Genomic DNA, 23,941 nt, shown 5'->3' with positions numbered 1-23,941 from the left:
AAGCTCCCAGGTGATGCTGGAGCTCCTGCTCCACAGGATACACTGAGTAGCAGGAGGCTCAAGGACCAGGGCGGCTGCAAGTCAGATAGGAAGCCTGGTGACATGTCACAGGCAAAAAGTGCCACCATGAGCTGCGCTGAGGGATGCACAGTGACTGGGTCAAGAGAGATGATGGTCCCTCTGCATCCTGCCCTGTGTCAGGACCCAGGGTCATCAACCATCGAGGCTCATCCAGAGGTCTTAGGATGGCCAGAGGTCTTTACCTGCACAGGCAAGAGTCAGAAGGGAGAAGTGCAGATGAGCAATGTGGAAAGGAGGTGGCCTAGAGGGAGAGGAGGGTTGTCACTCAAGTGGAAGAGGAACAGCCTGGCTCTTGGAACTGGGACCTCTGGCTGGAAATTACATGGAAGCAAAGGGTTCCTGACATTAAAGACCCACCTGGCTGGGTGCGGTGGCTCACGCCTGTAATCCCAGCACTGGGAGGCTGAGGCAGGCGGATCACCTGAGGTCAGGGGTTCAGGACCAGCCTCATCAACATGGCAAAAGCCTGTCTCTATTACAAATACAAAATTTAGCCACGTGTGGTGGCGGGTGCCTGTAATCCCAGCTACTCAGGAGGCTGAGGCAGAAGAATGGCTTGAACCTGGGAGGTGGAGGTTGCAGTGAGCAGAGACTGCGCCATCCACTCCAGCCTGGGTGACGAGAGTGAAACTTCGTCTCAAAAGAGAAGAAAAGACCCGCCTAATACTTAGAGCCCTCAAAGAATGGAAAGTGCCTAACCAAGTTAAGCTCGCTGCCTCTGGAGGTGTTCATGCAGAAGCTGAATCAACGCTATTTACTGATGGAAAAGACTGGATTTCTATTCTGGGTTAGTGCCTGAAATCAACAATCTCCCAAGCCTCTTTCCACTCTGATGTCCTAGAATTCTAATGAGGACACACATCCTGCCTTTAGAGAAAGAGCCTGGCCTAAGGGGAAACTTCTCTTATGCATCCCTATGAGCCACAGTGATCCTAGCCCGTGGGTGCCTTTTACTCCTTGGCTCCCCTCCACTGCCTGAGTCTCTCCTGCCACCAACTGGGCAAGTCAGGTCCATCATCACACTCACCTGGTCCAGCCGTCCTTCAGCGCCTGGGCACAGAGCTGTGGGAAAGGAGCACAGGGTCATACACTGGAGAGAGCCTCTTGGTCTGACCAGGACATCAGTCATTGCTGATCCATTTCACAAGCACTACGGTTATAGCATAGACCAGAGTAACACTCATGTGTTGTTGAAATTAACAGCAGAAACAGCTTGGTTGACAGAGATCACTTTTTACTTGTAGGGTGACTTTCTTTCCTCATCTCTATGGGAACCATTTTTTTAATGGTCACAACCTTCCTGGAAGGAGAATATAGCATTGATCTTTCTCTTTTTTTTTTTTTTTTTTTTTTTTTTTTGTGGCGGAGTCTGGCTCTGTCGCCCGGGCTGGAGTGCAGTGGCCGGATCTCAGCTCACTGCAAGCTCCGCCTCCCGGGTTTACGCCATTCTCCTGCCTCAGCCTCCCGAGTAGCTGGGACTACAGGCGCCCGCCGCCTCGCCCGGCTAGTTTTTTGTATTTTTTAGTAGAGACGGGGTTTCACCGTGTTCGCCAGGATGGTCTCGATCTCCTGACCTCGTGATCCGCCCGTCTCGGCCTCCCAAAGTGCTGGGATTACAGGCTTGAGCCACCGCGCCCGGCCTGATCTTTCTCTTTTTAAAGCTAGAATATTCTGTGGCATCCACAGAACGACGTAAGAGTAACGTGCAGAAGCCAGCCTCTCTTTCCTCACTCTCTAAAAGTGGGCACAGCGTAAGGAGAAACAGTAATAAATCAACCACGTGCCGACTGCATGCCGTGTGCCAGCCAGGAGGCCTTGAGCATGACACAACTTACAGCATGTATCTGAATCCTCAAAACCACAGCATGAAATAGGCATTATTTCTCCATCTTGCAGTGGGTCTGCCGCTGGTGCTGCCTGGGAATCATACCCTAGGCTGTCACCTTCCAGAGCCCAAGGTAATTCACTAAGTCACAGAGTCCCAGGGTCCAAAAGGTGAATGACTTTGCATTTGCTTGTGTACTTTCAGAACGAGAAAAAATAATTTTTTTTGTTGTTTTTTGAGATGGAGTCTTGCTCTGTCGCCCAGGTTGGAGTGCAGTGGTGTGATCTCGGCTCATTGTAACCACCGCCTCCCAGGTTCAAGTGATTCTCCTGCCTCAGCCTCCTGAGTAGCTGGGATTACAGATGCACGTTACCACGCCCAGCTAATTTTTTGTATTTTTAGTAGAGACAGGGTTTCGCCATGTTGGCCAGGCTGGTTTCGAACTTCTGACCTCAGGTGATCCACCCACCTTAGCCTCCCAAAATGCTGGTATTACAGGCATGAGCCACCGCCCTCAGCCAAAATGATTCAGAAAGGTGAACAAGAAAATATTAAATTTCTCCCGGAGAGGCTGGAATCTAAAGCCCATGTGACAGGAGAAGGAATATATATTTGGTCTCTGCCCCCATTGCTGCTCCCCTATTTCCTAGCACACAGCCCCTAAAACCCTTGGCATCTCCTGAGTGACAGAAGTGTCTTTTGTATGTGAATGAGCCCTGCTGAGGTCCCCTATGTAGCTTCAGGATGGGGCTGGGGACAAGAAAGACCTGAAAGGCATGATTGTGGGTTGGAAACTTTAGCCTATTCCCAGATCTCTGGGGAGGGGAGGGGGCTAAAGGTTGAATTGATGGCCAATGGCCAAATACTGAATCACACTTAAATACTGAAGCCTCCATAAAACCCCCAAGGGACAGGGTTCAGAGAGCTTCCAGGTTGGTGAACACGTGGAGGTGGTGGGGCGTGGCTCATCTGGAGGGGACATGGAAGCTCTGCACCCACTCCTCACACCTTGCCCTACGTGTCTCTTCAGTTTGGCTGTTCTTAAGTTGTATCCTTTATAATAAATGAGTAAACATAAGTAGTGTTTCCCTGAATTCCATGAGCCATTCCACCAAATGACTGAACTCAAAGCGGGGTTTGTGGGAACCTCTAATCGGAGGTAAAGCCAGTCAGAAGCACAGATGACAACGTGGGCTTGTGATTGGCATCTGCCATGGGCCAGTCCTCCAAGACTGAGCCCTTAACCTGCGTGGTCTGAGGCTAGCTCCAGGGAGATGGTGTCACAATTGAGTAAAATAGCAGGACACCCAGTTGGTGTCCACAAAGAAGCGGAAAACTGGTTGGCGTGAGAAGGAAAACCATACAGGTCTGGTGTCAGAAGTGAGGTATTCAGAGTAGTGGTGTGAGCACAGAAGGAAAAACAGGTTGGTTTCTCCCCATTCAGCCTGTTTACAAAGCCAGGTTAAAATGCCCACCTGCTTCAACGTGTCATCTGAGTACCCCAGCCAGGCGCACGAGGTGGTGTAAGCAGGGTAGCCTTGTGCCAGCATTTGCTTCTCTGTGAAAACACAGCACCGTCAACACTTTGCCCTTCAGAATTGGAAGTGCCTGTAGCTAAGCTGTTTCCCCTGGAGAGTCCAGCTGTTCTCCTGACCTGGCCTTTTACACACACCCAGCCACAAATTACTAGGATGTGAAACCCAGGTGGTCACGATACCCTCACAGACTGCCCTGCTCCCCAAGGGCCCTCCCTACAGTGTAATCCTAAAGCCAAACTTCCTTTCAGCAGTGGCTGAAGCAAACTCTGCAGTCAGAGGTCATACTCAGGAGGCTTCACCATGCAGACCTGAATGTTGATTTGAGGGCCTAGCTACTCAGCACAGGGCATTTGGGAGGACAATGTGTCCCCCAAAAGGACAGGGGCACTCAAAAGTGGACAATGTTAGCAAAAACAATGAAGAAAAATTTCTTATAACCCACCTCTTTCTTTTTTACCAACTTGACCTTTCTGCAGTATTTCTGGAAGAAATAAAAAGCATCACTCACTATTTCAGGCAACAAAGCATGCCACTACTGTATGTGCACATTGTGTACCCGAGAAAGCTTCCAAACTCACCTAGGGCATCCTCCTCAGTCAGGACATCGGTGATGTACCTGAAATCTATGCAGGACACCAGCGTCCAGGGATCCTAGCAACGTGATAGGAGGGGAAGAGGCCTGAATCAATTCTAAGGTGGGTTATATTTTGTTTTAAAAAATTATTTATTATTCTTCTTTTAGAGACAAGGTCTCACTCTGTTGCCCAGGCTGGAGTGCAGTGATGCCATCATAGCTCACTGCAGCCTTAGTCTCCTGGGCTTATGTGATCCTCCTGCCTCAGCCTCCTGGGACTGAGGAGCTGGGACTCCAGGTGTGTGCCACTATGCCTAGCTTTTTTATTTTTGTAGAGATGGGGTCTCACTATGTTGACCAGGTTGATCTTGAGCTCCTGGCTTCAATCCTCCCTCCTTGGCCTCCCAAAGTGCTGGGATGACAGGGGTGGGTTATGTTTCTAAGAAGTTGCTTATGGTGATACATGGGGCTCATTCTTTCCTGGCAGGGACCTTTAGGGCTTTGTTAAATTGTTCGACTCTGTCATTCCTAAGTGTAGAGTCCTTTAGTGGCTCCTCACTGCCCCGACAAAGCCCTCAGACACTGACGCTCTGGTCCCTTGCCACCCGCCCCTACCCTGTTCTTTCCAGCTAACATGGCTTCCTGGAAGGAGGGCATGGCCCCAGGCAAACACTCAGCAGGAGCTCAGCGGGGAGATGAATGCCTGGCATCACTGTATATCAGCTTCACACCGCAGGGCTGTCCACGGTGAGCTACGAGGCTGGGGATTCGTGCTGAGACCTCTCCCCACCCTGACGGAACAGTCAGTTGGAAAACAGCCAGTAGTTCCATTCCCACTAACATCTCATAGTGACCAGTGACACTCTACCACAACTGTCGAAAATCCTAAAAGCTCTTTCAAACCTGAGATTCTACTTCCAAGAGTTCTGGGCCAGGTGTGGTGGCTCACATCTGTAATCCCAGCACTTTGGGAGGCTGAGACGGGTGGATCACCTGAGGTCAGGAGTTTGAGCCCAGCCTGACCAATATGGTGAAACCCCATCTTTACTAAAAATACAATTAGCTGGGCATGGTGGCATTACAAGCCTGTAATCCCAGCTACTCAGGAGGTTGAGGCAGGAGAATCGCTTGAACCCGGGAGGTGGAGGTTGCAGTGAGCTGAGATCACGCCACTGCACTCCAGCCTGGGTGACAAAAAGGAAACTCCATCTCAAAACAAACGAACAAACAAACAACAACAACAACAACAATAAAGAAAACAAGAGAGTACTGGCATTGAAAGGGAACAGGATCCAAAAACGGAGAGTCCACAGGTGGGACCTCAAACACATTTCTGGTGGCCTGCAAATCATTCCCTTTTGGTGGCTACCTCCTCCAGCACTGTAAAAGGCCGGCCTTGAGTCTGGAAGGGGGCTCAAGAGCTCTGTGTCCTTCCCCTACGGATGGCCCCGAAGCTACTCTCCATGTGAGAGGCGATGTGACAGCCTCCTGTCTCCACTTTCCACCAGAGGAGGAGTAGTCTCCTGCCCAACACTCTTCAAGGCCATGGTGTTCTTTGTTTTTCCTTAATTTTTTGCCATCTAATAACAAGGGCCTTCATTTGTGGATCACAAGGTTTTTAACCACCACCCAGGTGTTGCACTGAGGCCACCGCAGCTCAGAGTGGGGAAGTCACATGCTCAAGGTCATGCAGCTGGTGAGCAGTGAAACCCGGACTCACAGCCAGCTCTGCACAGGTCTGAAGCTCATTCCCCTTTAATTTGCCCAGTTTTTTCCGCCTCAGCATCCAGTTGCTCACCCCTGCTATGAAAAGGTCAAGGAGAAAGAAAACAGTCAAGTGCATAGCTTTAGAACTCAGTGTTGAGCTCCTTCCCTGCTGGAACTGTACAGTAGAGGCTACAATGGCCTCATCTTACTCTTGGTGTCAAAGTGACTGGATAGTATTTTTTCTTTTTTCTTTTTTTGAGACAGGGTCTTGCTCTGTCACCTGAGTGCTGTGGTGCAATTATAGCTCACTGCAGCCTGAAACTCATGGGCTCAAGCCATCCTTCAGCCTTCCAAAGTGCTGGGATTACAGGCTTGAGCCACCACGCCTGGCCTGGATAATATCTTCATAATATCATCACATCTTGCTTTTCAGAGTTTAAGAGTTGCTTTTCTCATTGATCTTTAATTTTGTGAGGTTCCTAGAGAAGTTAGGATGATCCTCTTGTCATAGTCAGGCAACGGAGGCTCAGAGAACTGGCATCGTGTGTTACAGATGCACGGTGGGGGAGGCAAGACCCCCTCACTGCTTCGCCTCGTGCCACACTGCCTGCATGAGCACAGCTATCCGTTACATCAGCTATCAGAAAAGGAATGTCATGTTTTATTGGCTTTTTGCTTTATCATCACCATAGTGATCAACAGATAGTCCTGAATATATTTACTGATCATCAAAAGGCATGTCATTCATGAAGTCCATTTCATTTACAGAAACAATTGTAACATTAACGATCCTACTCACCATGTCCACAAGTAACTTCCAGACAGGCTTGAAGTAAAAAAGAAAGGATTTGTAAGACATATGTGTAAAGTCCCCATTTTTTTCCTGACAGTAAATGCACTGGCAGTAAATGCTGGCTCTCAGCCACCGGGTCCCTACACCCACCTCTACTGCCGCCTGCGCCTTCCGCCATCCCATCCCCTCTTTCTCCTCCTCCTGCAGTTCCCTACCTACTGCCAAAACCTCTCAGGGGAGAAAAAAACACCAAAGCAATTCTCTGTATTTCCTTTTGGGGGCTGCAGTGTGTCTGTCTCTCCTCTGTGCGTAGGGAAAGTCAGTGTGGTGCAGTTCCCAGGGGCCTCCGAAGCGTTTGTGAGAGGAGTTACCTTTCCCTCCTGCTTGGCCCACAAGTCCCACACCGCATTTAGGACAGCCGCTGTCGCCAGGTGCACCACGCCCTTCTCTGGACCAATCTGGTTAGGAAGCAAAGTACAACAGCACTTTAGAAATGAAAAAGAGGGCTGGGTGTGATGGCTCACGCCTCTAATCCCAGGACTTTGGGACCAAGACCAGCCTGGCCAACCTGGTGAAACCCTGTCTCTATTGAAAATAGAAAAATGAGCCAGGTGTGGTGGTGTGTGCCTGTAGTCCCTACTCCAGAGGCTGAGGCGAGAGGATCACTCGAACCCAGAAGGCGGAGATTGCAGTGAGCCGAGATGGCACCACTGCACTCCAGCCTGGGCAACAGAGCAAAAGTCTGTCTCAAAAAAAAAAAAAAAAAAAAAAAGAAAGATATTTAGGTCTTCCATCCAGGGACACATCTCAAGAATTAAAAGGCAGCAATAGTAACCCACCAACCCACCTAAAGGTTAAGTTTAAAAAAAAAACAAACAGTTGCTAACCCATTGAAGAGTTTCAAGAATAGTAGGAAAAACACCTCTGTTTTCCTCTCTTCTCTCTCTCTCTCTATATATACATACATATATATGTATATGTATGTGTATATATGTATATGTATGTATATACATATGAACACACACACACGTACTTTTTTTCTGAACCATTTGAATAAAGTTGCAAATATCATGCTCTTTTTACCCTAAATACATCAGTGTATAGTTCCTGAAAACAAGGATATTTTCTTACATAACCATAGTACAATGATCACACTCAGGGAATACAACATTGATAGAATACTGTTATCTAAAGGCCAGTCCATAATCAAATGTCAATCAAATGGTTTTTTCCTATAATGTATTTTATTTGACCGTAATCCGTATCCCATCTGGGATCACATATTGCATTTAGTCGTCATGCCTCTTTAGTCTCTTTTTACCTGGAGTAATTTTTCTTCTTCTTCTTTAAATGTTATTAGCATTTTAAAAGAGTACAGGCCAGTTGATTTGTACAGCATCCCTCAATTTGGGCTGATCATCAGTTCCTTCATGATTAGATTCAGGTAATACATTTTTTTGGCATAAATACTACATAAGTGATTATGTCATTTGTTTCATTATTAGGGTTGTTAACTTTTACCACTTGGGTAACTTAGTGTCCATTTGGTTTCTCCACTGTGAAGTTACCATTTCATTTTCCAAGTAAGGAGGTTATTACTGTCCCAAAATTTGGGCATCCCTTGATGACTCTTGCCTCAATTAATTGTAGCTATGACAGTTATGGTGATTTTCTGATGATATCATTCCTTTTATATTTATTAGATTTTAATCAGCTGTAATGGTGGGCTTGACCTTGTTGTTTATTATCTCCTTAAAAAATTTTATTTTATTATTTTTATTTTTAAAAAGTACAGATGGGGGTCTCTCTATGCTGCCCAGGCTGGTCTTGAACTCCTGGCCTTAAGTGATCCTCCTGCTTCAGCCCCAAGGTGCTGGGATTACAGGCGTGAGCTACTGTGCCCAGCCGACTGTTCATTATCTGAATGGACTCAAGGATTTTATTCAATGGGTCATAAGCCATTACTATCATATTTATTTGGATGCTCAAATTATCCCAGATTCAGCCAGTGGGAACTTCTTCAAGGTGACATCTTTCAAGGTAAGTTTAATATTCTGTGTATAAAGTAAATATGAAATCCCAGGCACTATTGAAAGTGCATTCTCTTGTGCCCTTCTCTGTGCATGGATGGGAGACTGAACTGAGTTAGGAAAAGACAAAATCCGATATCGTGGGACAAAGACAAAGGTCAGGGTATTGAATTCACCTTACTGTGTTAGAATCCTTTCTCCAGAGCCTAACTTTCTCATGCCTTGAATTTACAGTTCAAATACCAAGCTATGCACATAAAAGGCACGATGGTCTTCCATCTTTTTAAATTTGCTCTTCTCTTACTGTTTTCTCTTTAATGACCTTCTCTTCTATCTCTAATACTACTCACATTATTTCTCCATAAAAAGATTGCACATTCAGTAGTTTATCCTCTAAACCATTTCTCAATTCAGGGAGGATGAGATGAGGTCCTTAAAGAGATAGCTCTCAAGACCCAACCCTTAGAGAAGAGATAGCTCTCAAGACCCAAATCTCAGGACCTCATCTCCTTAGTAGAACATTTTATTCAGCTAAATTTGGGCTTGAGTCATTTAGATCATCAGTCTTACAGAAATGACTTGTTTACCTTAAAATACTGATGATCTAAATGACTCAAGCCCAAATTTAGCTGAATAAAGTTTATACTTTATTTTTATTTATACTTTAAATTTATACTTTATTTTATACTTTATATATATACTATATATACACTATATTATATACTTTATTTTATATTATATATAATATATATTATTTATATTATATATACTATATATAGTATATAATATACTATATTATATACTTTATTTATACTTTAAATTTATACTTATACTTTAAAATTATAAAGCCATCTCTAGGCCGGGTGTGGTGGCTCATGCCTGTAATCCCAGCACTTTGGGAGGCTGAGGAGGGCGAATCACTCAAGGGCAGGAGTTCAAGACCAGCCTGGCCAACATGGCCAAACACCATCTCTACTAAAATTATAAAAATTAGCTGGGTGTGGTAGTGTGCATCTGTAGTCCCAGCTACTCAGGAGGCTGAAGCAGGAGAATTGCCTGAACCCAGGAGGCGGAGGTTGCAGTGAGCTGAGATCGCGCCACTGTACTCCAACCTGGGCGACAGAGCGAGACTCCATCTCAAAAAATAAATAAATAAACAAATAAACCCATCTCTATTTTCACATTTGTTGCACTCAAAGGATATCTCAGACCTTGGTAGTATTACTTATATAAGCATTTTACGAAATAGGTCCCTTACCCATCTGAGCTGCCCATCACTCGTCAGCTGCCTATAGAAGCCTCTGAAGTCACCAACAATGTCCTTGAGGTCCTTGTTGAGCACATGGTGGGCGAGGGCATTGACAGCACAGACAACTATTTAAAAAGGATTGAACTCTTGTTTATGTTTTTATATTAGGTCAAGAAATTAACACCCGAAAACATCACAAACAAACAAATGTGAACATTTTATGAAAAAAATGAAATCTAGACCAGGTGCGGTGGCTCATGCCTGCAACCTCAACACTTTGGGAGGCCAAGGCAGGCAGACAACTTGAGATCAGTAGTTCCAGATCAGCCTGGCCAACATGGCGAAACCCTGTCTCTACTGAAAATACAAAAATTAGCAGGGCACAGTGGTATGTGCCTGTAATTCCAGCTACTCAGGAGGCTGAGGCAGGAGAATCGCTTGAACCCAGGAGGCAGAGGTTGCAGTGAGCCGAGATTGTGCCATTGCACTCCAGCCTGGGCAACAAGAGCAAGACTCCATCTCAAAGGTATATTCTTTTTAAAATTGCATCAAATACGTTTTTTTTTTTTTTTTTTTTTTTTTGAGTCTAGCTCTGTCACCCAGGCTGGAGTGCAGTGGTGTGATCTTGGCTCACTGCAAACTCCGCCTCCCAGGTTCACACCATTCTCCAGTCTCAGCCTCCCCAGTAACTGTGACTACAGGCACCCGCCACCACGCCCGGCTAATTTTGCTTTTGTATTTTTGGTAGAGACGGGGTTTCACCGTGTTAGCCAGGATGGTCGCGATCTCCTGACCTCGTGATCCTCCCGCCTCGGCCTCCCAAAGTGCTGTGATTACAGGTGTGAGCCACCACGCCCAGCCGTTCTGTTCTTTTCTTTTCTTTCTTTTTTTATTTTTATTTTATTTTTATTTTTTGTCAGGGTATTACTCTGTCACCCAGGCTGGAGTGCAGTGGCACGATCACGGCTCACCGCAACCTTGACTTCCCCGGCTCAGGTGATCCTCCCACCTCAGCTTCCTGAGTAGCTGGGATTACAGGTATGTGCCGCCAAGCCTGGCTAATTTTGGTATTTTTTGTAGAGATGCAGTTTTGACATGCTGCCCAGGCTAGTCTCAAATTCTTGGGCTCAAGGGATCCACCCACCTTGGTCTCCCAAAGTTCTGGGATTACAGGCATGAGCCACTGTGCCCGGCCCCATATATGTTTTCTGTGGTTGTTATAAGAAATATCACACAAGTAGAACAGGTGTTAATCCATATACTGAGCCAAACTTCCTGAGTAGAGAACACATTGTGATTGGCTGTCACGTGAAAAACAGAATCATAGATTGACAAGTTTAAATAATGTTCCCAAATTATTTTCCTATTTACTTTGTAAAGTGTTTGAACAATCAGATTCAAAACCAAACCATGCTGGTTCATGTTCCTAAGGAATAAGAAGGCTGACTTAATAGAATTTTTAAAAAGAGAAATGCCTTTTCATTATTGACAAGTATAGAAGATGCCTTGAATTCACAATATAAACTATTAAAGATTAAATAAAATGAATTTGCAATTAGCATGCTATTTGCAAAATGTTAAAATACATGAAAACACTGTCTACAAACATGAAATTTCTTACTATTGACTTTCTTATGATATACTACATTTCTCATAAGTAATTTGAAGGTTAAATTTAATTTGTGTTAGCATTACCATCAATTATTTATTTTTGGTACCTTTAATTATTATTATTATTTTTTAGAGATAGGGTCTCACTCTGTCACCCTGCCTGGAGTACAGTGGCAGGACCTTGGCTCACTCCAATCCCCACCTCCTGGGTTCAAGTGATTCTTCCACCTCAGCCTCCTGAATAGCTGGGACCACAGGCTCCAGTCACCATGCCTGGCTAATTTCTTGTATTTTTGGTAGAGATGGGGTTTCACCATGCCTCCCAGGCTGGTCTCGAACTCCTGAACTCAAGTGATCCACCTGCCTCGGCCACCCAAATTGCTGGGATTATAGGTGTGAGACACTGCACCCAGCACCTCACTGTAATCTTGAATGCCTAGTCTCAAGTAGTCTTTTTGTCTCAGCCTCCTAGTAGCTAGGACCTACACATAACACCACACCAGCTAATGTTTAATTTTTTTGTAGTGACAAGGTCTTGCTGTGTTGCATGGGGCAGCAGGTAGAGAGGTTCTGGAACTCTGGGCTCAAGCGATCCTCCCACCCCGGCCTCCCAAAGTGTTGGGACTACAGGTGTGAGCCACCACGTCCTGTGGTATTTTACTTTAAAAGGATTTCTTGGACCTGGCATTCACTCCTGTAATGCCAGTACTTTGGGAGGCTGAGATGGGCGGATCACTTGAGCTCAGGAATTCGAGACCAGCCTGGGCAGTGTGGCAAGACACCATCTCTACAAAAAATACAAAAATTAGCCAGGTATGGTGGTCCCAGCTACTCGGGATGCTGAGGTGGGAGGATCACTTGACCTCTGGACGCAGAGGTTGTAGTAAGCTGAGATTGTGCCACTGCACTCCAGCCTGAGTGACAGAGTGACAGAGCTGGACCCTGTCTCAAATAATAATAATAATAATAATAATAATAATAATAATAATAATAAGGCTTTCTTGTGTTGTTTAAGATGATGAATAAGTAAAGTAACCCTTTGATCCTTTGCCAATTCTAGGAAACATTTAGCCTATGTTGTGTACATGGCCACAATAATTGAATCAAGCCATCAGCTTAGCTTCAAAGAAAGGAATGTATTCCAAAACATTTTGATAAATTTGTTTGGTGCTGCCATGGATTCAATAGTAAAAGTTTTCAGTCATTTAATAGGACAGTTGTAGAGGTACAGTTTTTCTGTCAATAAGATCCTGAGAAGGACACTATGAAAGTGGTGCCCCAGGCTGGGCACGGTGGCTCATGTCTGTAATTCCAGCATTTTGGGAAGCGGAGGCCGGTGGATCACCTGAGGTCAAGAGTTTGAGACCAGCTTGGCCAACATAGTGAAACCCTGCCCCTACTAAAAATACAAAAATTAGCTGGGCATGGTGGCGGGTGCCTGTAATCCCAGCTACTTGGGAGGCGGAGGGAGGAGAATCACTTGAACCCAGGAGGTGGAGGTTGCAGTGAGCCGAGACTGTATTATTGCACTCCAGCCTGGGCAACAAGAGTGAAACTCCGTCTCAAGAAAAAGAAAGAAAGTGATGCCTCAAGTTTTTTTTTTTTTTTCCCTTGAGACAGAGTCTCGCTCAGTCGCCCAGGCTGGTGTGCAGTGGCCAGATCTCAGCTCACTGCAAGCGCCGCCTCCCGGGTTCACGCCATTCGCCTGCCTCAGCCTCCTGAGTAGCTGGAACTACAGGCGCCCGCCACCTCGCCCAGCTAGTTTTTTTGTATTTTTGTAGTAGAGACGGGGTTTCACCGTGTTAGCCAGGATGGTCTCGATCTCCTGACCTCGTGATCCACCCGTCTCGGCCTTCCAAAGTGCTGGGATTACAGGCTTGAGCCACTGCGCCCGGCCTTTTTTTTTTTTTTTTTTTATTGAGACTGAGTCTTGCTTTGTCTCCCAGGCTGGAGTGCAGAGGCCCGATCTCGGCTCACTGCAAGCTCCATCCCCCGGGTTCACGCCGTTCTCCTGCCTCAGCCTCCCGAGTAGCTGGGACTACAGGCGCCTGCTACCATACCCGGCTAATGTTTTGTATTTTTAGTAGAGACGGCGTTTCACCGTGTTAGCCAGGATAGTTTCGATCTCCTGACCTCGTGATCTGCCCGCCTCGGCCTCCCAAAGAGCTGGGATTACAAGCGTGAGCCACCGCGCCCGGCCTCCCCAAGCTTTTAGCACATGCCTGGCTAAGGGTGAAACACCTCTGAGATGATTGCACACTAGTGGTCAGATGTAGCAGTTAGGGCTGAACCAGCCATTCCAGGTTCTCTAGGGCTTTTGTTAATGGGATACACAATCATTCTGGTTCAGATATTTGTTCCCTAGAATTGTGAGAAGACAGAATCCTCCTCACTCCTTGAAGGTGGATGCTCTTGAATTAAAGAAGATCTGAAGTAAGTCAGTGACTCACAGTGAGGTACACTGACACCAAACCACCGTCTCGGCAATTTGATTGTTGCTATAAATCATTGACTGAAGCATACCTCTGGTTCACGTCACAATACCAAATGCACTTAACAAAAGCTAAGGATGATCTCATCTTTATGACTCTCAGCGTGCACAAGCAGCACTTATGCATTCATCTGCAGTGTGTGGATTTTTCTTGCTCAACAGGAGACTAGAATTTGTGGCATTTAATAGAAATTTGGGTTGTGAGGCCAGGCACGGTGGCTCATGCCTGTAATTCCAGCACTTTGGGAGGCCGAGGTGGGCGGATCACCTGAGGTCAGGAGTATAAGACCAGCCTGATCAACATGGTGAAACCCTGTCTCTACTAAAAACACAAAAATTAGCCAGGCATGGTGGTGCGTGCCTGTAATACCAGCTACCTGGGGGGCTGAGGCAGGAGAATCACTTGAACCCAGGAGGCAGAGGTTGCAGTGAGCCAGCCAAGATCATACCACTGCACTCCACTCTGGGTGACAAGAGGGAAACTCCACCTCAAAAAAAAAAAAAAAAAAAAAGAGAAATTTTGGTTGTGGCAGGAAATTGACTTGGAAAAGAAAAAAAGGCCCTTGAAGGCAGCTTCTTGCCAACTAAACATAGGGGGTTTTCTTTTGTTTGAGTCTGCTCAGGGACTTCAATTCTCTGGAGCCTTTAGCACTGGAAGGACATTGAGTAAAGTCTGTGGGTGACTTGTGGGTGTCTGAAGTAAGAGTGGTGTCACAAACTATTAAGGCTGGGTTTTAAAAAATTTTTGTCTATTTAAAAATTCTTGCTGGGCGCGGTGGCTCACGCCTATAAGCCCAGCACTTTGGGAGGCTGAGGCAGGTGGATCACCTGAGGTCGGGAGCTCAAGACCGCCTGACCAACGTGGAGAAACCCCGTCTCTACTAAAAATACAAAATTAGCCGGGGTGGTGGCGCATGCCTGTAATCCCAGCTACTCGGGAGGCTGAGGCAGGAGAATCGCTTGAACCCGGGAGGCGGAGGTTGCGGTGAGCTGAGATCACGCCATTGCACTCCAGCCTGGGCAAAAAGAGCGAAACTCTGTCTCAAAAAAAAAAAAAAATTATTTCTCTGTACATCTTTTTATTTTTTCTATATATTCTTTTAAAAACTAACTTAGTCTACATTGTATATATTATTATATATGTGTCCAAACCTACCGAATATACAACACTAAGAGTGACCCCTATTGTAAACTACAGACTTTGGGTGATCATGATGTGCCGATGCAGGTTCATCAGTTGCAACAAATGGGCCACTCTGGGCAGAATGTTGATAAAGAGGGAGGCTGTGGCTGTGTGGGGACAGGGGTATGTGGGAAATGTTGATAATGAGGGAGGCTGTGCCTGTGTGGGGACAGAGGTATGTGGGAAATCTTTGTAACTTCCAGTTTTGCTGGAAGTTTTGCTTCAGTTTTAACTTCAGTTTTGCTGTGAACCTAAAACTACTCTAAAACAAATTAAGTCTTTAAAAAAAAAAAGGCTGCCTCTGGTTGCTCACGCCTGTAATCCCAGCACTTTGGGAGGCTGAGGCGGGTGGATCACCTGAGGTCAGGGGTTCGAGACTAACCTGGCCAACACAGTGAAACCCTGTCTCTACTGAAAAATACAAAAATTCGCTGGCATTATAGTGGGCACCTATAATCCCAGCTACTCGGGAGGCTGAGGCAGGAGAATCACTTGAACCCGGGAGGTGGAGGTTGCAGTGAGCCGAGATCACGTCACTGCACTCCAGCCTGGGAGACAGAGTAAGACTCTGTCACAAAAATAACTAACTAAATAAATAAATAAAATAAAACAGAAACAGGCCAGCCATGGTGGCTTATGGCTTATGCCTGCAATCCCATCACTTTGGGAGGCTGAGGCAGTGGATTGCTTGAACTCAGGAGTTCAAGACCAGTCTGGGCAAAATGATGAAACCCTGTCTCTACAAAAAATACAAAAATTAGCCCGGCATGGTTGCAGGCACCTGTAGTGCCAGCTACTTTGGAGGCTGAGGCAGGAGAATCGCTTGAACCTGGGAGGTGGAGGTTGCAGTGAGCAGAGATCATGCCACTGCACTCCAGCCTTGGCAACAAGAGTGAAACTCCATCTCAAAAAAAAAAAAAAAAAAAAAAAAAATTGTTTTTTTTAAAGAAAAAAGCAAAACAAAACCAAACCCAGGTCAGGTGTGGTGGCTCACACCTGTAATCCTACCACTTTGGGAGGCTGAGGTAGGCGGATCACCTGAGGTCAGGAGTTCAAGACTGGCCTGGCCAACATATAGTGAAACCCTGTCTCTATAAAAATACAAAAATTAGCTGGGCATGGTGGCACATACCTGTAGTCCCAGATACTTGGGAAGCTGAGGCAGGAGAATCATTTGAACCCAGAGGTGGAGGGTGCAGTGAGCCAAGATGGCACCATTCCACTCCACCCTGGGCAACAGAGCAAGACTCTGTCTCTCAAAAGCAAAACAAAACAAAACAAAACAAAAAACCAAAACATTAGCTAGGCATGGTGGCTTGTGCCTGTGGTCCCAGCTACTCGGGAAGCTGAGGTGGGACAATCACTTGAGTTTGGAAGGTCAAGGCTGCATGAGCCGTGATTGCACCACTGTACTCCAGCCTGTGTGACAGAGCAAGATCTTATCTCAAATCAATTAATCAATAATAAAAACTTTAAAAACATAAAGAAAGAAGGATAAAAAATGAAAATTAAGTAAATTTAATAAAGACATGATTTTAAAAAATACCCAACCAAAAACTACATTGGTGTATTCTATACATCTGAAAAACAGCCCTCCCTCTCTGTCTCACACACAAGCACTCTCTTCACAGTAACCCTATGTTTTTTTAATCATAAACAGATGATTAGGTAAGTAAGCAGAAGAACCAGGATGAGCTAATGGCATTTTTCATCTTCAGTGTGAGTGCCGTGTAACACATTTAGTGAGACTGCAGTGAGTCACCTGAAATATGTAGCAAGGTTAAAGTTAAAATGGGTTCTGTCATGTTGTGGTCTGAAAAAGGCAGAAGCCAAAAACCTTAGCATAAAAGAGTCATTAATTAAAGTCATGGAGAGATGGAAATTGATTTACCCCTGCCTGAGACATCCACCAAGACAGTGGTGTGGGGCTGGGAATGGAGGAGGGGAGGGGGAGTGAAGGCCCTGAACACTGAGCTCAGCACCCATCCCAGAAGAGCTTCTTATCTATCTTAGTGCCCAGGGCCCCTCCACGTGTGCCCGAGTCGGCAAAGTTTAAAGTCTTGGCTGTTAACAGAGAGTGGGTCCAATGGCCTAACATACCTTGTAAGCTCGCTGAGTTTTATGCAACCTTTGGGGGGGTGTGTTGTAGGGTTTGCAGGATGGAGAAAGACAGCAGCTTCATAAAGTACTCAACTTACAAACAAGGGATAATTAAAGTTGCAGGATAAGCAGAAACATAGCTCACAGCTCTATCTTAGTAAGTGGTTACTATTTTGGGGAAAACTTTAACAGTAAATTGTTTACTTAATAGAGAAAAGGGGGACTGACTCACAGTATGGTCTCCTCCCTCTGCCTGGCAAATTCCTGTTGGCTCTTCGAGACTCACCTCAAAGCAATACTTCTGCTCTGAAGCCTTCCCTGAGCCGTTTGGACAGAGTGAAGTTACCACCTGATATGGGTTAGACATTCTGCACAATTTTCATGTTGAAATGTAATCCCCAGTGTTGGAGGTGGGGCCTGGTGGGAGGTGATTAGGTCATGGAGGTGGATTTCTCATGAATGGTTTAGCACCATCCCATTGGTACTGGCCTTGAGACAGTGAGTGAGTTCTCGTGAGATCTAGTGGCTTAAAAGCGTGTAGCACCTCCCCACTCTCTTTCTCTTGCTCCTGCTTTCGACATAGGACGTGTCTGCTCCCCCCTCGCCTTCCACCATGACTGTGAGTGTCCTGAAGCCTCCCTAGAAGCTGAGCAGCTGGCACCATGCTTTCTGGAAAACCTGCAGAACCATGAGGCAATTAAGCCTCTTTTTCTTTATAAATTACCCAGTCTCTGGTACTCCTTTATAGCAATGCAAGAACAGCCTGGCTTGGAGTGGTGGTTTGTGCCTGTAATCCTAGCACTTTGAGAGGCCCAGGTGGGCAGATCATCTGAAGTCAGGAGACCAGCCTGACCAAACATGGTAAACTCTTATCTCTACTAAAAATATAAAAACGAGCCAGGCATGGTGGTGTGTGCCTGTAATCCCAGCTACTCGGGAGGCTGAGGCACAAGAATTGCTTGAACTCGGGATGTGGAGGTTGTAGTGAGCGAGATTGCGCGACTGCACTCCAGGCTGGGCAACAGAGCAAGATTCTTGTCTCCAAAAAGAAAAAAAAGAACAGCGTAATATATCCTCTCTCTGTAAAACTTGTACATAATTTAAAAAAATAGTCATTCTCAGACTGCACTATGATCATGTCTTTTATGTCTACTTCTCCAATACGTTTGTGTGCTCCTGATATGTGGGATTCTGTCTTCTTCATCCTTCTTTAACTTTTTTTTTTTTTTGACGGAGTCTCGCTCTTTCACCTAGGCTGGAGTGGAGAGGCACAATCTCAGCTCACTGCAAACTCCAACTTCCAGGTTCAAGCAATTCTCATGCCTCAGCCTCCTGAGTAGCTGAGATTACAGCCATGCATCACCACGGCCAGCTAATTTTTGTATTTTTAGTAAAGACAGGGTTTCACCATGTCGACCAGGCTGGTCTCGAACTCCTTGACTCAAGCAATCTGCCCGCCTCAACCTCCCAAAGTGCTGAGATTACAGGCGTGAATCACCACGCCTGGCCTATCTTCCTCTTTTTAAAATTACTTCAGTGCCTGATGCATGGCAGCACTCAGGAGAAGTCTGCAGAAGGACTGACTTGCCAGACAACTGACCAGCCCTGTGAAGAGCAGAAACAGCAGCCACCTGGGCAGTGTCCATTGCAAGTTCAAGGAAGGTTCCCTTGCCATTCAGACAGACACACACTCACAAACTCACACACTTCTTTTATATGCTTAACAATTTAAAATCTCTCAATGGGCCAAGATTTTTTTCTACAACTACTGAGAGCGCTGATGGTGCAAATATCCATGGGAGAGGTATCACACTACCACCAAAGTTAGAGAAACTCTTTTCCCTCCTTCTAGACCCTTACCCTTCAATCTATTATAATTTGGCTTCAGCCCCTAATAATCCACTGAAATTGACCTGGCAAAGGTCACTGTTTTGTACTTCTTGAATTTTGTACCATGTGCAGGTATGATGTGTTCAAAAAGAGTTGCATTTAAAAGTTCTGAAGAGAAAGTGCTTCGGGCAGTCAGGCGATTCTGCCATGACTTGCTGGGTATCTGCCTGTGCCTCAGTTTTCTTCTCTCTAAAAAATGAGATGGCTCAAGATCACCATTGAGATCACATCCAGCTCTGAGAAAAGTTATGCTCTGTATCTTGTTTAAGAAAACAGAAAATGCAAATAAAAAAAGAATGACGTATTCACAGCTCTGTATGCATCTTAAATAATCTGCTCTTCCCCAAAGGAGACCTCCGAGATTGGGCGGGGCTAAAGCCCTTTTTTGCTATGAAAATAGTGAACTTGAAACCAATTTGGTGTGAAATATTTTGAAAAGGCTGGGTGCGGTGGCTCACACCTGTAATCCCAGCACTTTGCGAGGCTGAGGCGGGTGGATCATCTGAAGTCAGGAGTTCGAGACCAGCCTGGCCAACATGGTGAAACCCCGTCTCTACTAAAAATACAAAAATTGGCTGGGCGTGGTGGTGGGTGCCTGTAATCTCAGCTTCTCAGGAGGCTAAGGCAGGAGAATTGCTTAAACCCAGGAGGCAGAGTTTGCAGTGAGTTGAGATTGCGCCACTGCACTCCAGCCTGGGTGACAGAGTAAGACTCTGTCTCAAAAAAAAAAAAAAAAAAAAGAAATATATATAGAAAAGTGAGTAGACTCACTGTGCACATCACAATGAGCCTTTTTTTGCTGTGGGAACTCACATCTCCTCCCTCTCCTTGCCCTTGGTTACTCACCCACGGCAGGTTGTTAAAGCTCGACAGTGGCCCCGGGTGAAAGGCAGGTGAAAAACATCCTTGTAGCTGTCATTTGACACAAAGAAACAGACTAAGAGTCACGGATTTTCTAACAGACTAGAGATGATTGCAAGGAGAGAGGCCAAATTCTGTCACTTTTAAATTTCTCCCAGTGAAATAAATAACAAACGATGAAACACTATTTTTACTCACTTTGAGCAGTTAAACACAGAGAAAAACAAGATTGGAACTGAATCTAAATCAAGATTCTAATGAATCTAAAAATCGAAGTTAGAATCTCATCTGAAAATTAAGCATTCTGGAACCTTGAGAGAATCTTCAACTCACCAACTTCAGTGCCTTTTCCCAGAGTGAAGGTGATTCCACACCCCTTGATTCCATCTTCCGCATCAGTTTCTATGACGACATAGGCAGCTGAGTAGTCAGGATCCGTGTGCTGCAGGAGAGAATTCCCCGCCGAAACAATGCCAGCATGAGAAACCCGAAAAGAACCATGAGAATGATGTCACATGAGGACAGACAATGCCACAGGGGCCATGCCACAAGAGCTCCCACAGAAGGAACTGTTGCTATACCCCAAAGAAAACAAAGGGCTCTGAATGGAGAAAAGGAATGTCCTCCTGAAAGATCCAAAGTGTTTCAATAAGTGCAACGTATACCTTTTTTTTTTGAGACGGAGTTTTGCTCTGTCACCTCGGCAGGAGTGCAGTGGCGTGATCTCAGCTCACTGCAACCTCAGCCTCCCAAGTTCAAGTAATTCTCCTGCCTCAGCCTCCCAGGTAGCTGGGATTACAGGCACATGCCACCACACTCGGCTGATTTTTATATTTTTAGCAGAGACAAAGTTTCACCATGTTGGCCAGGCTGGTCTTGAACTCCTGACTTCAGGTGATCTGCCTGCCTCGACCTCCCAAAGTGCTGGAATTACAAGTGTGAGCCACTGCACCTGATCGCAAGGTATACATTTTTATCACCTGCTTTCAATTAGGTCAAAAAGTGAGGCTCATTTTTATTTATGTATTTATTTTCTAAATAAAAAAATAGAGATGGAGTCTTGCATGTTGCCCAGGCTGGTCTCAAACTCCAGAGCTCTAGTGATCCACCCGCTTAGGCCTTATCTTAAAGTGCTGGGATTACAGGCATGAGCCATCACGCCCAGCAGCGGCTCAATTTTAAGCCAAGGAGTTTTCACTCGCAGCTATCTCTGTCAGCTCTTTGAACAAAGTTACATTCACAAGCAGCTTCAAATTGAACAAGCCAAAGGTTCAGAAAACTCTTGCATAAAATTGGACTGATCTCACAGCAGTTTATAGCAGGGCTGAAAACACAACGGCACAAGGTCAGAGACCAGTGGGGGAAAATGAAGAAGTAAAGCTTCTAGATGAATTCGCTCTTTTTTTGTTTTGTTCTATGTCACGGAATAATGGAGACCCCGAAAAGCCAGGCAGAAGATCTGAATGCATTCTTAAAGAAGAATTTTGCATAAGGCTATAACAATTTATTACTGTTATTATTCTATAATATTTATTGTGCCAGACACACTATATTCTAAGAGCTCTACATGGTTTAATTTAATCCTATAACAGTATTATCAACTAGGTGCTCTTATCCCTACTAGAGAAGAGGAAATGAAGTTTTAAGGAGGTTTAGTAATTTGCAAAAGGTCACACAAGTAAATAATATTTTATTATTATTATTATTATTATTATTGAGACTGAGTCTCACTCTGTCCTCCAGGCTGGAGCGTAGTGGCATGATCTTGGCTCACTGCAACCTCTGCCTCCTGGATTCAAGTGATTCTTCTGCCTCAGCCTCCCAAGTAGCTGGGATTACAGGCACCCGCCACTATGCCCAGCTATTTTTTTTTTTTTTAGTAGAGATGGGATTTTGCCACATTGGCCAGGCTCGTCTTGAACTCCTGACCTCAGGTGATCCACCTGCCTCGGCCTCCCAAAATGCTAGGATTACAGGTGTGAGCCACCGCACCCGGCCACAAGTAAATTATGAAGGCAGATTGTAATTCCCTGTATTGGGGATGTTGTGGCTGAGGGAGCTGTATGTGATGGATGGGAGCCCTGAGTCTGGTGTCACAGCCCAGTGGCAGGAAATCAGTGTGATGCATCACTGAGCACCAACTACGTGTCAGAGCTGGTGCAGCTTGCAAGGGTGTTACAGATATGTCTGCCCTTGAGGAGGTTACATTTGAGAAGACCTGGTTATAGGACGGGCATGGTGGCTCATGCCTGTAATCCCAACACTTTGGGAGGCCAAGACAGGAGGACTGCTTGAGCCCAGGAATTCAAGACTAGCCTGGGCAATAAAGCGAGACGCCATCTCTAAAATAAATAAATAAAAAGACATGGTTACAAAAACCTTAATATAAGGCAGAACATGCTAAGGCCTGGGAGAGATGCAAACTATGAACGACCGGCAGAGAGCACTGTTAGCTGAATGTGCTTCTTGAAGCGGGAGAAGGCTTTATGATGAAGACAGAATCTGAGCTGGCCGGTCAAGGAAGGGGAGCTTCTCAGCAGTGGGAAGGGGAGTGAAGGGTCTGGGAGGGAGGAATATCTCAGGTGAGGTAGCAGCAGCAGTGCAGAAAGTAAAGGGGTCAGAAGAGGGAGAGACTGGAGTGTATTCAAGGGTTGGTGCCCATCCTGGCTTGGCTGAGCCATTGGGTTCCTGAAGGAGTTGAGCGATGAGGCTGAGAAGGAGACTCCAAGAATTAAAGACCCATCGACAGTTGCTAGGTTCCAAGAAGAGGAAGCAATGGAAAAAGGAAACCTTTCACTGAAGCCTCAGATGAGGGTCAACAGGACGAGATGAGCCAAAAGTGACTTGAAGCTTTTGGATCCCTGTGATTAGCAGAATGATCCAAGATGGGTCAGGAGGGAGGGGCGGCAGGGTATGGAAGATGACTTCCGATTTAGACAAACTGCGTTTAGCATGAAGGTGAAAAACCTAACAGGAAGTATCCAGACCTATGGGTTAAGGAGGCAGCTCTGGAAATGAGATCTGGGAATCTCCAGCATATAGGGCGGCACCAAAGCCAGAATGCGGAGAAGGTCTTCATGGGAGTGTGCAGGGAGACGGGGAAGATGCTGAAGCCTGAGTCTGAGAAAGGGAAGAAGGGGCCAGTGGAGGAAGGAGGAGCCGTCAGAAAGGCAGGAGGCCATGAGGGGAGAGAGCCCACGAAGAGGTGGCTGACAGCGGAAAAAGTATCCGAGGGTAAGGACAGCCAAAGGAGAAATAACAGGGGCAATTCACAGAGAAGAAAGGAACATAAATCGATTTCAGATTAAGAAGGAGGTAAGCCCGGCATAGTGGCTCATGCCTGTAATCCAGCACTTTGGGAGGAAGAGGCAGGTGGATCCCCTGAGCTCAGGAGATCGAGACCAGCCTGGACAACATGGTGAAACCCTGTCTCTATCAAAAATACAAAAATTAGCCGGGTGTGGTGGTGCGCACCTGTAATCACAGCTACTCCAGAGGCTGAGGCATGAGAATCATTTGCACCTGGGTGGCAGAGGTTGCAGTGAGATGAAATCGCACCACTGCACTCCAGGCTGAGCGACAAGCGAGACTCAGTCTTAAAAAAGAAAAAAAAAAAAAAAAAAAAAAAGCAGGAGTCTTTAGCAGATTTTGAGGATTGCTTTATTGCTCTTTCTTGAAAATATCCTACTTGTGGCCGGGCGCGGTGGCTCAAGCCTGTAATCCCAGCACTTTGGGAGGCCGAGGCGGGTGGATCACGAGGTCAGGAGATCGAGACCATCCTGGCTAACATGGTGAAACCCTGTCTCTACTAAAAATACAAAAAACTAGCCGGGCGTGGTGGCGGGCGCCTGTAGTCCCAGCTACTCGGAGGCTGAGGCGGGAGAATGGCGTGAACCCGGGAGGTGGAGCTTGCAGTGAGCCGAGATCGCGCCACTGCACTCCAGCCTGGGCGACAGAGCGGGACTCCGTCTCAAAAAAAAAAAAAAAAAAAAAAAAAAAAAAAAAAAA

The 23,941-nt window shown here is 45.9% G+C and overlaps 1 protein-coding gene across 5 annotated transcripts in view; it reads right to left on the bottom strand.

The window, feature by feature from the left end:
• The window catches only part of ENOSF1 (enolase superfamily member 1), a 43,604-nt gene that overhangs the window by 16,846 nt on the left and 2,817 nt on the right, over positions 1–23,941 (bottom strand). For 2 of the 5 annotated variants that reach the window (XM_025364950.1, XM_025364951.1), the window contains exons 2-9: positions 20,267–20,375; positions 9,807–9,922; positions 6,890–6,976; positions 6,525–6,551; positions 4,023–4,095; positions 3,887–3,925; positions 3,382–3,464; positions 1,109–1,143 (exon numbers count right to left, since the gene is read on the bottom strand). In XM_025364950.1, coding sequence (XP_025220735.1) covers positions 1,109–1,143; positions 3,382–3,464; positions 3,887–3,925; positions 4,023–4,095; positions 6,525–6,551; positions 6,890–6,976; positions 9,807–9,922; positions 20,267–20,375 — 569 coding nt within the window. The remainder of the gene's footprint in view (positions 1–1,108; positions 1,144–3,381; positions 3,465–3,886; positions 3,926–4,022; positions 4,096–6,524; positions 6,552–6,889; positions 6,977–9,806; positions 9,923–20,266; positions 20,376–23,941) is intronic. The other 3 variants (XM_025364955.1, XM_025364952.1, XM_025364953.1) reach the window with 3 other exon arrangements.

Source organism: Theropithecus gelada, chromosome 18 (assembly GCF_003255815.1).
Source record: "Theropithecus gelada isolate Dixy chromosome 18, Tgel_1.0, whole genome shotgun sequence".
NCBI lineage: Eukaryota > Metazoa > Chordata > Mammalia > Primates > Cercopithecidae > Theropithecus > Theropithecus gelada.
Note: the sequence above shows the minus strand (reverse complement) of the source record. Positions and strands in the feature narration are given on the sequence as shown.